We start from the raw sequence: 16,092 nt of genomic DNA on the forward strand, positions 1-16,092 counted from the left end.
TAGAGTGCCTGGTTAAATCGCTCCACATTTCCATTCCCTGTTAGGTAATAAATGGTAGAGTATGACTTCCTCCCATCAGCAATTTCCAGCAGCTCCTGAATTAACTGAGACACAGATGTGGTCCTCTGTCTGTCAGTATCTATTCTGGGAATCCATATATACCAAAGAAGTGGTCTTACATCTTGAGTCACCTGTTCAGCAGATGCAGGGAAATGTCTGAGCCATCTTTGTCATTATTAAAATATCCCCAAATTTTGTGCTGCATGTTTGATGCCCTGTCTGTGTTGAACTAGGGCTGGAGTTAGAATATTCTTCATTTATTGTTGCTTTAAATGAATTTTGTCACCCAGCAATAGCATCAAGTGCTCCCAAGCAGCTATGGCAAGGGAGATCCCTATACTTTAGTTGAAAATGTGGTACAGCCCAAAAGTCAAGAGAATTAGGAGAAAATGCGATGGGGAAAAAATCTTTTTAAAAAACTTCAATAAAGTGGTTACAATTATTTAATAATTTTAAAAATGAATAAAATGTATTCACACCATGTTCATAACCATCATCATCATAACCACAGCCTAAACAAACATTATTTATTCTAGGAAGAGTCAGTAATGTTGGAAAATTCATTCATTTTAATAGATTACTGAATCACACAGTGCAATAACTAAATAGGTCCTAAAATGTAATTTTGGGAGAGAGTGCTATGCTCAATAGCAGTTGGGACAGTGTGTTATAATGTTTCACTAACTAATATGCACACAAATTCTTCTAGAGATTAAAAAAATTCTGAAGACTGGGACAACCCTGTACCCCCAGCTGTTTAATGGGTTTAAAACATTCGTCCACAACAGCTCAACAGGCAAGCGACTTGCCTGGTGTGGAACTTAGCTACATCGTCAGTGAGGTCCCACGTTTAATCTCTGGTTTGTGCTGAGCTAGCTGATTTTAGCTAGGGTAGCAGTAAGGGCACTATTATTGGCTTCACTGATCCAAGGATAGGGGCAATGGAGACGGGTGAGGAAGAAGAGAAAAGCCAGCTAAGTTCCTGCTCCAAGTCACCTTTCAGTGACCCCTATTGCAAAGTGTACATGTGTGGATATTGAGCCAGAGCAGCAGCAGACTTGGCTTTGACTCATTCACAACTGAACAATCTGACAGCATTCAGTTTCTTGGTGCATGTGAAAAATGTCCATTTAAATTGGCACCATCAGAGAGGCACATCCATGGAACTGTATGTCAGGAAATAGGCTGCATTTTCAGGAGAAATGATGGGAGGGAGAAAAATAGGCAGTTGAAAGGCTGGGATCGCAACCTATTAAAAAAAAAGTCTCATTTCCTTCTCCCCAGCAGTATGGTAGTTTTCAGAACCTTTGGCACATGACGGATAGTCAGGGATATTCTTGTTGATCTTGTTAAAACGGCCCCAAGTCTTGTGCTGCATGATTTCAGGTTTGTGATCTTCTCTGTGACAATGTCCTCCACCACTGGCCTGATGCCGTGCAGATACTTCACGTACATGTCATCCTGCAGCACGAGGAGGCTACGTGGCTCAAGGAGAAGAGACAGAAAGTAGCGATTTTCTTCAGTCTGAGGAAAAACAACCTGGAAAAGGTGGGGGAGCAATTATGTAATATCTAATTCGAAGAAAACTAATTTATTTCCCCAAATGTTTCTATCCCATCTTCTCCCCGCTTCTCCTAATGCACTGACTCTGCAATATATTTCTGGCTCCACTGATGTCAGTAGCCATCCACTGCTTCATCCAAGTATCCACTATGAGGGTAGATATTGAGAGGCAGCAGACTAATCCATCAGAGAGAGCATCACTTTGGAATCTAATCCTTTCTATATTCATGACATTCCGGCGAGATTGCCGGATAGAAATCAGAGGCAGGAACTCCGGCTGAACCAGGAATTGAATCCAAGTTCTACCTGATCTGTAGGCTCAGTTACTCACTGGATAAATTCATTTGAAAAAATCAGAGGCAGGAACTCCGGCTGAACCAGGAATTGAATCCAAGTTCTACCTGATCTGTAGGTTCAGTTACTCACTGGATAAATTCATTTGAGTCATTAGATAAGTTAGGAAGGAAAACTGACAGGTAGGAAAGTTTATAGATGATGTTCAAAGTACTGTCCCATTTGATAAAGAAAAGCCAAATTGCAAGAATTTTGGTTGACTTAAAAAAAAATCTGCAACCAAGCAGCCTTACGAGACAGTGCACTGACTGGCTATTCTAACATGGTGGACATCACGGCCAAGTCCAATCCTAATCTCACCCAATGTTCACACAAGTAGTCGGTGCCACTGCAGTGATCAGAGGCAGGGACCTTAGTTGACCTTCTTTCCTCACTAACTGAAGCTAATTGATGCATCCTGGTTGAGATTAACTAGCTCAGCATTAACCCACTAGGTTCTCCAACCATCTTTCATTAAAACAAATAAATATATATGATCTGGATTATCAGTGCTCACTGTTTAATAATACACCTCTGTTACAGTGCAATTGTCAATCAACCTATCTGACTTTGAACACCTCCCCTCGTATGATCAAGAACTACACAACTGGCCCCTCCAACAGGCAACATTATTGGAGTTACAATTGCCCTCAGTGACCCTAGGCACAGAAGGGAATATTGCCTGGACTCCTGTTCTTAATTGCTAGCCAAAGATCTCTTCTGGAACGCATACGCGTGAATTTTTGGGGAGGAAACGGTCAGATTTAGCTGCGAGATGAGCTAATGGCATTCATAATACAGTCCAGAGCAATTTTCCGTCTGCCTCTTCAGCACCTGCTATTCCATTCATCTGTGTCTCCAATCACAACCAGCTTGGCTCTGAAATGCGGATCAAAGCAGGATTCCATATTGTTTCCTTGTCAACAAATGCGAGGAGCTCACGGACATCTTTGTCATCAAGATCGAGATCATCTGATCAGCTGCTTCTGCTGCTTCCCTACTTTCCCCTAAACCAAAAAGCCAAACTTCTCTAGTTCTGCCCTGCCCTAGCCCTGAACTCACATCTCTCCTATTTCCTCTCATGCCCTCTAAACTCATCTTGTCTACGAGACCCAGCACTTGCTCCCTCGATGCTTTTCCCATCAAACTGCTGACTAAATTTTCCTTTCCTGGCCCCTCCATGTTAGCAGATATTGTTAACGGTTCCCTCTCCTCAGGTACTCTCCTACAAATCTGCCATCATCAGATTCCTCCTCAAAAAGCCCACCCCTGATCCCTCTGTCCTTACAAACTACCGGCCCATCTCTAACCTCCCTTTTCTCTCCAAGATCCTTGAACATGATGTCTTCTTCCAAGTCTGTGTTCATCTTTCTCACAAATCCATGTTTAAACCCCTCCAATCAGATTTCTGCCCCGCCACAGCACTGAAACGGCCCTTATCAAATTCACAAATGACATCCTATGTGACTGTAACTGTGGTGAGCTATCACTCCTCATTCTTCTCGACCTGTTTGCAGTTTTTAACAAGGTTAACCAGACCATCCTCCTCCAATGCCTCTCCTCCATTGTCCAACTGTATGCAACTGCCCTTGCCTGGTTTCATTCCTATCTATCCAGTTGTAGCTAGCAAATGCCTGCAATGGTTTCTCATCCTGTTCCTGCATTATTAGCTCTGGTGTCCCCAAAGGATCTATCCTTGGCCCTCTCCTAGTCTCATCTACATGCTGCCCCTCAGTGACATCATCTAAAAACATATTAGGTTCACATGCACGTGGACGACACCCAGCTCTACCTTAGCACCACCTCTCTCGACCTCTCCACTGCCTCAGATTTGTCACGTTGCTCGCGTGATATCCAGTATTGGATGAGCAGAAACTTCCTGCAATTAAATATTGGGAAGACCAAAGCCAGTCTCTTCTTTCCCCACTACAAACATCATTCCCTAGCCACTGACTACATCCCTCTCCATAGCCATTGTCTGAGGCTAAACCAGATTGTTCACAATCTTGGCGTCCTTGAACCTGATTTGAGCTTCCGATCTCATATCCTCTCTATCACCAAAACCACTTACTTACACCTCTGTAACATTGCCTATCTCCACCCCTGCCTCAGCTGAAACCCTCATCAAGTGGCCCTCAAGCAAGACACTGGGTAGAATTACAGCCCTCAACAAAACGTTAGTGAGAAACATTGGTGAAAGCTCATTCTTAAAGCAAGGCAACTTGGAGATTGTACAAGAGGGCAGTTTTCAGAAACATCACACAATACCCAGAAAGAGTCGAAGCCTTCAGGAGAGATGGGGAGGAAAAAGTTGAACAACTCTGGTCTCTCTGTGTCGGACAACAGTACTGCTTCAACATTAAAAGACTTCATCCTGCTTTACAAAATCAATTGTAAAGAACAAAGGGGGAGTTTGAAGAATATTTTATACTGAGGGTTATTCGAACATGGAATGCTTTACCACAACTGGCTACTGAGGCAAAGATTATAACATTGTTTAAAAAGGCTAAGTATTTGAAGAACTGGAAAAGGATACAGAGAAAGGGCAGAGGAATACAGTACACAGATCCAATTGAAGATCTGGTACCAGTATCACCATGATGTGCTGAGTAGTCTGCTTATGTGTTTCAATTTTTTAAATTAAATAAATGCTCAAAATAGTACAAGTTTGGATAGTTCCACGAACTGAGTGGTTCAGTCCTTGTACCTCTGGTATCCAATCAAGCTGATATCCCACCTTTATTTAACATGTGCAAATCACTTTGCTGCCACATTTGGACTGTGAAAACTGCATGGCAGATTCACTTTACCCATGCCGTTTTCAGAAACCTCCTACTTCTGCTTTCCAGCCAGGGCTTCCCCAGTGCCAGACAGAGTCTGTTCAGGCCTGCAATGACAAAAGTGCATTGTTGCTCAGTACAGACAGGTTGAGAATTCACCCATCTAGAGCCAAGATGGTGGCCCAGACGCAAGTGCCGCCATCAGAGGTAGCCGGCAGAGCCTTTTCTCTAGGACTTGAGCGCCTCCTATGGCACTCAGTCATGTTGCACAATTGCCTCCAACAGCACTCTAGTCAAATCTATGTCAAATGAAAGAACAAAAATGTCTCCTTAGTAGTGTAAAAACATGTCCATGGTGTGTAGATGAGGATTAAGATTACTAACCTCTCCCTCTTCATTCTCTTTCTTAATGGGGTGATAGAAATCTAATAGAGTTGAAGAGCCAAGGCTGATGGTGGTTACAGTTGGAAAGTAGAGAGGTCCATCCTCGTGAGGCTATAAAGACAAAAGACCGACTTCACTCAACAGCTTGATTACTGTAACGAGGATTATGATGTTCACCTGCCATAATGATTTAGATGAGGGGATTAAATGTAGTATCTCCAAATTTGCGGATGACACTAAGTTGGGTGGCAGTGTGAGCTGCGAGGAGGATGCTGTGAGGCTGTAGAGCGACTTGGATAGGTTAGGTGAGTGGGCAAATGCATGGCAGATGAAGTATAATGTGGATAAATGTGAGGTTATCCACTTTGGTGGTAAAAACAGAGAGACAGACTATTATCTGAATGGTGACAGATTAGGAAAAGGGGAGGTGCAAAGAGACCTGGGTGTCATGGTACATCAGTCATTGAAGGTTGGCATGCAGGTGCAGCAGGCGGTTAAGAAAGCAAATGGCATGTTGGCCTTCATAGCAAGGGGATTTGAGTACAGGGGCAGGGAGGTGTTGCTACAGTTGTACAGGGCATTGGTGAGGCCACACCTGGAGTATTGTGTACAGTTTTGGTCTCCTAACCTGAGGAAGGACATTCTTGCTATTGAGGGAGTGCAGCGAAGGTTCACCAGACTGATTCCCGGGATGGCGGGACTGACCTATCAAGAAAGACTGGATCAACTGGGCTTGTATTCACTGGAGTTCAGAAGAATGAGAGGGGACCTCATAGAAACATTTAAAATTCTGATGGGGTTAGACAGGTTAGATGCAGGAAGAATGTTCCCAATGTTGGGGAAGTCCAGAACCAGAGGTCACAGTCTAAGGATAAGGGGTAAGCCATTTAGGACCGAGATGCGGAGGAACTTCTTCACCCAGAGAGTGGTGAACCTGTGGAATTCTCTCCCACAGAAAGTTGTTGAGGCCAATTCACTAAATATATTCAAAAAGGAGTTAGATGAGGTCCTTACTACTAGGGGGATCAAGGGGTATGGCGAGAAAGCAGGAATGGGGTACTGAAGTTGAATGTTCAGCCATGAACTCATTGAATGGCGGTGCAGGCTAGAAGGGCCGAATGGCCTACTCCTGCACCTATTTTCTATGTTTCTATAACAACAACGTGCATTTGTGTAGCACCTTTAATGTATGAAAATGTCCGAAGGCGCTAACAGGCAACATAGTTAGTGTTAATGTATATATTGTATAACTGTACATTTGAGTTGAATCTTAAATTTTAACCCAAAAGCTACAGTGATAAAAAGAGGGGGGAGATGAGAGAGAGAAAAAGAGAGAGGAGAAAAATAGCAGCAATTTCCATTTATATAGGACCTTTAATGTAAAATCTCCCGAAGGACTTTGCAATTAGGTTAAAGGAAAAGAACCCGAGCAAGAAAGGGAGAGATATGAAAGAGGAAATAAACAGCTGGAGATAGACAATAAAAGTGCAAAGTGGGCATGGACGGAAAGAGAGAGCATGAAAGAGAGGTGGAAAGAGAACACAGCAGAAACAAGTAGAGAGAACATAAAAGGAAAGAGAGAAAAAGCAAGTATAAGAGCATGAAAGTGAAAAAGGATAGATGCCAGAGATCCATCAGTGTCATTTATGTTCCCTGAATTGTTTTAGCTGAGGAATAATAACTAAAAGTTTTCCAATAATTAAACACTACAAGGTAATCAGAAAACCTATTAAACTATTATTGATTAATGGAGATCAACAGATAACAGATTAATATTGCTGAGTTACACCAGTACCATTATTCCTTCACCAGGATTGTACTCATTAACCAACACATGATTAGCAACTTTCCCTGCGAAAGGTCCCAAGGAAGAGATTTTCTTGGCGTACTTGTCCAACCAGTCAGGCAGTTTCTCAGCGAGCATCCCCCTCGAATGAGGTAAACCACCTGCGGGAGATCAGGAAAATCGACTAAATATAACCACAGCTGTACCAAATTCAATTCCCATTTTTCCCCCCTCATCCTCTCAAAGCACTGACTCATCATCTACAGGTCGAGTTGCAGATCCCTGCTGCATCATCATCAGTGTTAAACTTCAATCAGCGGGAGGGAAATTTGGAAGGTAGGGATAATGCTTCAGATCTCAGTGGAGCCCCGCTATAAAAGGAAGTATGTAGATGTTGAAAGAATTCCCTGCCAACTATAACCATCAAAGCTCCCACATAAAGAATGGTCACTTGGGCAGGGGACCGAAGCTAACCTGGGTGGAACTATACTTCTGCACAAGTCTCAGCTTCCAGGAGAAAAAATTCTAAGTACAATTTTATTGTTTTTAATTCACGCATCAGCAGTCAATCTGCACATCTATGTTACTCCTATAATTTTATTTCAGAAGCATCAACGCAGGGACCATAGTGCATCTCCTTGTTGGCTTGCACAGGGGTAATGCATTCAGCTCTACCTTAGCACGACCACTCTCAATAATGCACCCACTTGCATATTCATCAGGGAGGGTTTTCTACACAATTGAAGTACGGTCCCATCACTTAGGTCTGCACTCACCCCAGTTCTGCAGCCTCCTTCCCGACAATTGAGTCCATTTGGGTTTGGGCGAGTTGTAAACCTGAAAAACACAGATTGTGTGAATTAACAGGAAACGGAGACGAGAACAGTAAAAATGCAGCTTTCTCAACTTGTGAATGTGTCCAAATAACTTGAGACTAACATCACAAAACCAAAAAGTCTTGATAATGCAGCTGCTATTCTCTAAACCCATTGAAACCTGTCTTGAAGACTCCCTGCCCCCCTATGCTTGGTCTCCTACTCAGGGAGACAGGCTTCTCCACAGCGCTCAAGCTACTCCAGGCAAGATGGGGTTGACTCTTACTGTCACAACCTCAAAACAGGAATGAGGACTGTGGGTGTCGTTGCAAGGCCAATATTTATTTGCCAGCCTAAATAGGTAATTGATGCGTTTTTGTTAGAAGGTCATTTACTATAGCAAGAGGAATTTCCCTCCAATGTCCAAAGAAACCCACGAGGCCAGTACTAAGGACAGTCACTAGCAACAGAGTATTATTTTCTCTCTGGATCAATTAATTTGGATTCTGTGAGATATCAAAGTTGTAAAGATAAATTCTTGGCTTGTGCAAAGTTAGCTGATCTCAAACAATGTGGCAGTAGGGGAATTACAAATGGCTTCAGCACCCTTGGGTTGGGGTGGGGGGAAAAAAACATATGTTGACACTTTCCAGGACACCCGCTGTGAAGCGCATGTGTGGCTGCCAGGTGAGGACAGCCCTCCAAGGTCAAACAGCCTGCCGACACTCACTGGTCTTACACATGAAGAATAGCCACTCATGCGAAGTGCCCGAGGGCATTCTGGACCCGTGAATCCAAGCCCAAGCATGAGTTAGTGCCATCAGGGACCAATGAGGAAAAAAACTACCTAAAATAAGACTGTCGCTTTAAACAAGCCTCGCTGCATTTACCCTTCAAATCAATCCATTTTGTTACCACAAGGAATCAAAATGCAGCAACCTACCTGCTGTAGAAGATAATTTTCTTCCGAAACAGTGATGAAGTTGGGGATGTAATATACAGTTGCTGGAGCCTAAAAGGGACCCAAAATAATACTTTAATAACACTGTACTGCTATATAATTAGCACAAAAGACAGGTTACCATGACATTAGTTTGACTGCATTGAGTCACACACAAACTACGCACAGATCCAATATACCAACATGTAACGCAGGCAGTTGAAATTGTTTAACAGAGAACAATGGAAACGATTACAAGCTTGAATTTAAATAGTGTCCCTGAATGATTCAATGGATTAGTCGTTGGGTACGGTTGATGTAAATTAATAGGGGTTAGTGGTTTGTTCAGAGGATATGTTTTTAAAAATTTGTTCATTGGATGTGGATGATACTGCAAGACCGCATTTATTGCCCATGCACTGCTCTGTGAAGGCAGTGGTGGGCCATGTCCTTGAACCACTGCAATCCATGTGCTAAATGAAGCACCCATGACAGTAATTTTGAGGCAATTCAAATGAATATACTTCGCCTTTAAAATACGGCACCATTCTTTTTTAGCTGAGCAGTTGCCAAGTGCAGGCCAGGCACTTCTCTACAGAAAAAAGGCACAGAACCACAATTCTATTTTAATAGGTCCTTTTCAATTGTTATATGGAAGGTGGGATGAACTAGCCTCTAGCAGCGTTCCCTTACATTATTTCGCCAGGGCACAAGAAAGGGAGCAGGAACAATACTGAACCTTAGCCTGGTCATTCCACTGGCAGACAGACCATGAATTTAGGGCTAAATACAAGTGATGCAGCAAATCTATTGAGACTAACAGGTGAAGAGGCCACGAGTCCCCCCAACCCATATTATGCACTAACCTGATCCACATGGTAAGGTTCCAGCTCACAAGGCCCACAGTTCTGAGCATCCATGACAAGTACTAACCAGTGAAGTTAACATCCCGTCTTCTACTGGGGTAGGGCTATTGTCAGGGTCACGAACAGCTGCACTGTACCTTCAAGGTGAAATTGGGAACCAATTAAACATATTTAGAACAATGCCTCCTAATTTCAACACTTAAGCTCGTAAAATCTACATTAAAAATATTTTGAATATCTATTTTGAATTGGGCAAGTACCTGAAGGAAAAACATTTGCCGGGCTACGGGGAAAGGGCAGGGAGTGGGACTGGCTGAAGTGCTCTTGCAGAGCATCGGCACGGTCTCGACGGGCCGAATGGCCTCCTTCTGTGCTGTAACCATTCTATGATTGCTCATTTCTCCACTACGTATTCTCCTAAATTTTGTACCATGCAGAAGGGCTGGCATAAGTCTCACCATGGGTTCCATTAACATTACTCTGTAGATTAGCCAAAAGGAGACAGCACACTGAAGTCCAAGCCAAAGTTGAACACCTACCATTTATTCCTCTCCCCCTTTGGCTCCCTGGACTGTGCTAAGGTAGTTGATGTCAGCTAGGGTTGGGGTTAGTTATGAGGACAGACTAGAAAAACTACTGCTCTTTTCATGACAGCAAAGATTATTATGAGGAGGTAACAGATAAAGGTGTTCAAAATGATGAATGGTTTTTATAAAGCAAATAAGGAAAATCTATTTGCACTGATTGCTGAGTTGGTAACCAGAGGGCATAAATTTAAAATCCTTACCAAAAGAACGGGAGCGTTTTTTTATGCAGAGGGTTGTTAGGACATGGAATGCCTCACCAAAAATGGTGGAAGTAAAATTCATAATACATTTAGATATTAAAAAGGAAGTGGATAAATAATTAAAAACAAAGCATTTAAAAGGCCAGGGCGAATGGGATCAAATGAACTGGCACAGGTACAATAGAGAATGACTCTTTCTGTGCTGTAAATATCAATGATTCGATTAATTGGCCTCAGCACTCTGGACCAATGACGAAAATCCACTCCAGATCACTATCCAGTGATCCCTGCGATAGTGTACGGATATCCAGTGAGCAGAGGATCCAGCTCCACTTAAATGTGATGTCTCGTGATGAATGTCCACCTGGGTTCTATCACCGCGGTGCACAATGCCATTACTTTTCTGGATTCAAATGACATCATTGGTGCAGTGTAAAATAACAGACTTTTCCAGACACCACCTTTCCCTAATTGTTGACAATCCCACTCCTGCCCTTGAGAATTGTCGCAATTAGATGGCCAAAAAGGAACATTTTCACACCATTAAAAAAATATTTTTGCATTTTTTTCAAGAAGGAAAATTGGATTATCCAGCGTCTTTCAGAGAGGTTAAACTGCGTCCCATTTCCCTATACCAGTGGCTGTAAAAGACACTACTTAGAAGAAAAGCAGTGTTCTCCTGGTATCCTGGCCAAATTCGTCCCTCAACCAACACCAACTGAAACTAGCCATTCGTCTCATTTACAATTTGTAATCACAAATTGGCTGTTACATTTGTATATATTACAGTGACTGCACTTGAAGTAATTCATTGGCACAGTGTTGGCGTTTCGTGTTAGGGTTCTGGGTTAGGATTAGTGTTAGAAACCATTACTGACAATGTAATCGTCACCAGATGCTCACTTTGCAGTTCATCATTTTTTTTAACCTTACGCAGACAAATCACAAAACAGGCTCATGAATTGTTCATTCAAGGAACGTTCTTTCTGGTCCAAACCCTGGCCTCCTCCCTTCTTCCAGTGTGGATATCTTGTAGGCTGCCTGCCAATTCCCTCTGAGGGCAGTGCTCGATGATGTGCTCCAGGGGCTGGTCAAATGCTTTAATCTTCCACCTATGGAGAAAGTGGCAGCATCGACCGTGCCCGGTTTGGAGGCGGTTGATGGTTGTCCCCTGCTTGCGAGGAAGCTTTGATCCTTCGGGTTGCACCGTGGGCTCCTCTATAAGGAACCCGTTCCGTGTGTCGCAGTCCTTCCAAGCATTTCGTCGTCAGCCATCAAGGCTGAGGGGAGATTGCCGAAGAGCTTCGGCGATGGCCTTCTGGATTCGAGAGGTTGGTGGTAGGCTGGTTCTGTTGTGTAGTGCTTGTATTCTCTGCATATTCACCACTCTGCGCACTAGTGCTCCTGCGGTTTGGGCACAGGAATTCTCCTCTCCTCCATAGAACTATGAGTCAACCATAAGTGAACTACTACAAGCAGGATAGCTGGGTCACCGATTGATGTCCCTTAGGAAAAAAAAAAGCGAGAAGGGCTGGAACCATCTTCCCACTGAGGGGAGACGCCCGCAGCCAAAAGGCAGACGGGAATGAGAGACTGGAAGAGGAAGAACTGAGTATGCAAAAGCAATAGAACAAATGACTGTGCAACCAAAGCAAGAAGCAGCAACAACAACAACAGAGCAAACAACTGAGCAACCAAAGCAAGAAATAAATCTAAAGAAACAAACGACTGAATTAACTACAAATGACTGACTGACTTAAAAATATAAATGGAACGTTGAAACTTTTTTTTCTGTTTTATTTTCTAAATAATTTTATTGTGGCTTCAGGTTGACTCTGGAGTGCTTGGTTAGCTGGGGCAAGGGGGCCCCAGCGATAAAGACAGCCCCATATGCAAATGCTGTACGCATAATTTCTGTCTACTTAAAACTGAAATTAAAAAAGCAAAACCTGGAATGGAAAAAAAAAATGTATTCTCTGCATATTTGCGGCCTAGGTGAGGTGGTGCGATGTTTGCAAGCACAGGCAACTTCACTCGACCAGACTTTTTAAATCTTTTTCTCACAGGATTCTTTACTTTAAAAAAAATTCAGTCGTTGCGTTTTGCTCTTTTTATTAACGCGCAACCTCGCCCCTTCCAACCCTCGCCCCCAATTTCAATTCGACTGCTTCCACCCTTCGATAATCTAATTGCACTCGGCGTTTGACAGCACAGCGGGCTCGAGCGGGGCATTCAAAGGCCAACGGCCGGGTCGCAGAGCCCGGCAAAGAAAGGGGAAGCTGTGATTGGAGGAGCGGGGGGGGGGGCGAAGAGCGGGAAGAGCGGGCAGCTATGATTGGTGGAGCGTCCAGCACGTCCGTGGGACAAAGCGAGAGAGGCGGGGAGGAAAAGCAAGGGGAGCTGTGATTGGAGAAGCGGGGGGGGGGGAAGGGGGAGGAAGAGCGGCAAGAGCGGGCAGCTAGGATTGGTGGAACGGCCAGCACGTGCGGGGGACGGGACGGGGAAAGCAAGGGGAGCTGTGATTGGAGAAGCGGGGGGGAGGGGAGGAAGAGCGACAAGAGCAGGCAGCTAGGATTGGTGGAACGGCCAGCACGTGCGGGGGACGGGACGGGGGGGGGGGGAGCAGTGATTGGAGAAGCGGGGGGGAGGGGAGGAAGAGCGATAAGAGCAGGCAGCTAGGATTGGTGGAACGGCCAGCACGTGCGGGGGACGGGGGGGGGGAGCAAGGGGAGCTGTGATCGGAGGAGCAGCCAGCACGTGCAGGGAAGGGGGGAAGAACGGAGAGCTGTGATTGGAGGAGCGGAGGGAGAGCGGGAAGAAAGGGAAGCTGTGATTGGAGGAGCGGCGACACGCCCCTTGGTTCCCCGGCTGCGAGTTCAGTTGGCGAGGTTTTTTTGCGTCTCGTCCGGGAAAACAATAATCCCAGTCCGCCACTGAGGAGAAACCTGCGGCCCGGTATGTTTGGTACCTCTGGTATATATATGTGGATAATTTGTGTGTAAAATGGTTCCTTACAGTGAACGGCTGGAATTTCAATAGGGTTGATTCTCACTGGCCTCGCCTTCCGGCGCTACAAAGCAAACGGAGACTTAAAGATATAGAAATCAAAAGATACCTGTGGTAATTAAATTATAAGACTTCTCGCCATCGGCTCCGAGGAGAATCTCTTCAGTTGCCGCACCGAGACGGAAAAGGTGACGTCGCCGGTCAACCGGCAGCTGTCAGTCTTATTGATTGACAAAGGAGCTGTCCAATCAGGTTCCGCCGTGCCACCTTCCAGCCAATGGAATAAGGGCTGGTAGGCGGGACTTTTCGTTCCTGCCTTTCAATGTCGCGGAAGGTAAAGTGCAGCAGGAGGAAACCGAGCTGGCGTTTCAGTCCCACTGCTGCCCCCTACCCAGGAGGGGCAATAGGCTGTAATTGCACCTGAATCCACCAGAGATTTGTGCAGTCACAGAACTGCCTTAACTGTAACTTCATTTTAATCCTCCAGCTGAGTGTTTGATCCCTTTATGTCTCTATATTAATTAGAAAAAAGGATACAGAGGCACTGGGAATGGTGCAAAAAAGATTCACGTGTAATGTATTTGCTTCATGGGTTCATAGCTTAAGAATTCATAGTAATACATTGCTATTAAGAACTAGTTGGTTTATTAACTACACATTACGTCCACTAGGCTCAGAACTGTATACCTCACCATGGATGACCTAGACTCAACTGACTGGAGTTTTATTGAGTCTTGTGAACATCAGGTAACGTAACTGGCTAAGCCACAACACAGCGCACCGTAAATTTAAACAGCGCTGCCTGCCGGTTGTGCTAATTGAAATGCCGGTCAGGCAATGACTCGAATTTGAGCTCTGCGGGGGGGTGGAGTTAAGGTACTTGACTGCCGTGCCTGCACCGTTGTCCCAGCAGTGGGAAGAAACCAATGAGCAGAGCTGGAAGAGTGGACGACGCCGTTAGATCCTCACAGCAGGGCGGGAAGAAATGATGGAAGAACCTCAGAAGACTGAAGCTCGTCACAAGGTTGATTGTGAATGTGCTGTGAGCACAACAGTTGTATTTATTTTAAAAATTATTAAAATGTATAAAACATTATTGAAGTTCTTTTAATAGTTTTTCCATCCCTCTTCTAATTTTCATCTCTGCTTGGTGCTGTAGCACATTTACAGCTAAATCAGCAGGAGTTGTCATTAACATCAAGTCCATGTCATACCAGCCTTGGCAGCACAAGCCCTGGCCCTCATATTTTGAGTTCAACTCTATTAAATACCGGGAATGAAGTCAACAACCAATAAACCTGTAAATTAACAAGAAAAATACATTTAAAGGAACCTTAATAAATGAAATTCAAATTTTGTTCCTGTTTGTGATGAAGCACTCCAGTCCCTCCGGTGCCCACTGGTCGCGGAAGGCCTCGAGCATGCTGGTGGACACCTCCATCTCCAAGGTCGCAAACGTAGCAGCGGAAGAAAGGCAGTCAGTCGGGCTGAACGACTCTCGCCCGCTGCCTGGGCCTGTTAAAGACCACTTTGGCCAGGCCCAGGAGCAGTCCTACAAGGAGGCCCTCCGATCTGCCCACTCCTCACCCGCGGGTGCTCATTTTGAGTGCAAGATTTATTTTTAAAAAACATAAATAAGGGATATTCTAACTCTAGTCCTAATTCAACACAGGCAGGGTATCAAACTTGCAGCACAAAAATTGGGGATGTTTTAATAATGACTTTACAAAGATGGCTCAGACATTTCCCTGCATTCGCTGAACAGGTGACTCAAGATGTAAGACCACTGCTTTGGTATTTGGATTCCCAGAATAGATACTGACAGACAGAGGACCACATCTGTGTTTCAGTTCATTCAGGAGCTGCTGGCAATTGCTGATGGGAGGAAGTCATACACAACCATTTATTAACAAACAGGGAATGGAAATGTGGAGCGATTTAACCAGGCACTCTATGATAAGAGCTCAGTCTCCTCATTACACAAGTAAGTAGCTTCAAATGTCCACTTCATTTTGTATATAACTACCGTGCATGAAACAGTGGATTTGCCTCATTTTATTTTGTATTCAGGTGGGTCCCAAAACTCTTTGTAAGTATTGTGTTTGGTCATTTATTGCAGGTGTATATATCAAAAATCTACATGGAGCGTTTTGAGTTGCCAAATGGACTCTACCAATGAGCATCAATGTCAGAGAGTGTAGTATGAGGAAAAGGTAAAAGTCGGTGCTTGAGTATTTCTTGCTGATGACACGAAGGAGGGATAAAGGGATGGGAATCAACTATTTATTCCCTATGGAAAGTGCTCAAAAATCCCAGCATATAGAATAAGGGAAGTCTGAAGTAAAGGTCGGACATTGGCACCTTGTGATGTAAACCAATTCCCTTTGACTGATGGAGAAGATGATCATAGTCAGGTCTCACTGGCATGCGAAAGATAAATCCTGAAAGAAGGGTCCAGTTTTCATTTGCACAAATATAAATTGGACCTGAACTGAAGAGACCCAGGAATCAGAGTCGGAGGAATCAAGTGTTCGGGATGGGGCGCAAAATGCAATCTCAGCCCCAGATAGGAAATCAGTCCATCTCCCTTTTGCAGAGAGTCAGCAGGCACCGCACACTCTAAAGTGTTTTGGGACATTTGCAACATGAAAGGGGCTACACAAGATGCAAGTGGTGGTTGTAATATGCTCCTGCATGCACAGAAAGATGGGGCTCCACCACCTTCTTTAGTGGTTTACGGACCTACAGAGAACAACACCAAGTGAGATGGAT

General features: G+C 44.3%; 2 protein-coding genes across 6 annotated transcripts in view; one reads left to right on the plus strand and one right to left on the minus strand.

The window, feature by feature from the left end:
• Positions 1 to 485: 485 nt before the first annotated feature.
• On the minus strand, positions 486 to 13,521 carry alkbh6 (alkB homolog 6). Its single transcript, XM_070867693.1, has 7 exons — positions 13,430 to 13,521; positions 9,528 to 9,664; positions 8,665 to 8,733; positions 7,683 to 7,743; positions 6,916 to 7,067; positions 5,121 to 5,231; positions 486 to 1,599 (listed from the first exon to the last, which is right to left on the minus strand). The coding sequence occupies exons 2-7, from the start codon at positions 9,579 to 9,581 to the stop codon at positions 1,327 to 1,329; spliced, it is 720 nt and encodes a 239-aa protein (XP_070723794.1). The 5' UTR covers positions 9,582 to 9,664; positions 13,430 to 13,521; the 3' UTR covers positions 486 to 1,326.
• The window catches only part of LOC139239133 (dynein axonemal assembly factor 10-like), a 237,527-nt gene continuing 234,537 nt past the window's right edge, over positions 13,103 to 16,092 (plus strand). For 3 of the 5 annotated variants that reach the window (XM_070867689.1, XM_070867687.1, XM_070867690.1), the window contains exon 1: positions 13,103 to 13,269. The gene's annotated coding sequence lies outside the window, so the exon portion shown is untranslated. The remainder of the gene's footprint in view (positions 13,270 to 16,092) is intronic. The other 2 variants (XM_070867691.1, XM_070867692.1) reach the window with 1 other exon arrangement.

Source organism: Pristiophorus japonicus, chromosome 26 (genome assembly GCF_044704955.1).
Source record: "Pristiophorus japonicus isolate sPriJap1 chromosome 26, sPriJap1.hap1, whole genome shotgun sequence".
Classification (NCBI taxonomy): Eukaryota; Metazoa; Chordata; class Chondrichthyes; family Pristiophoridae; genus Pristiophorus; species Pristiophorus japonicus.

What these genes read in the sequence shown, in the direction of transcription:
- alkbh6 (XM_070867693.1), bottom strand. Translation starts at nt 9,581, where the DNA reads ATGGATGCTCAGAACTGTGGGCCTTGTGAGCTGGAACCTTACCATGTG. An exon ending in AAGGAGGCTGCAGAACTGGG is followed by an intron (nt 7,068 to 7,682) that starts GTGAGTGCAGAC and finishes GATCTCCCGCAG; the next exon opens with GTGGTTTACCTCATTCGAGG. An exon ending in AAGAGAATGAAGAGGGAGAG is followed by an intron (nt 1,600 to 5,120) that starts GTTAGTAATCTT and finishes CACCTTTTCCAG; the next exon opens with GTTGTTTTTCCTCAGACTGA.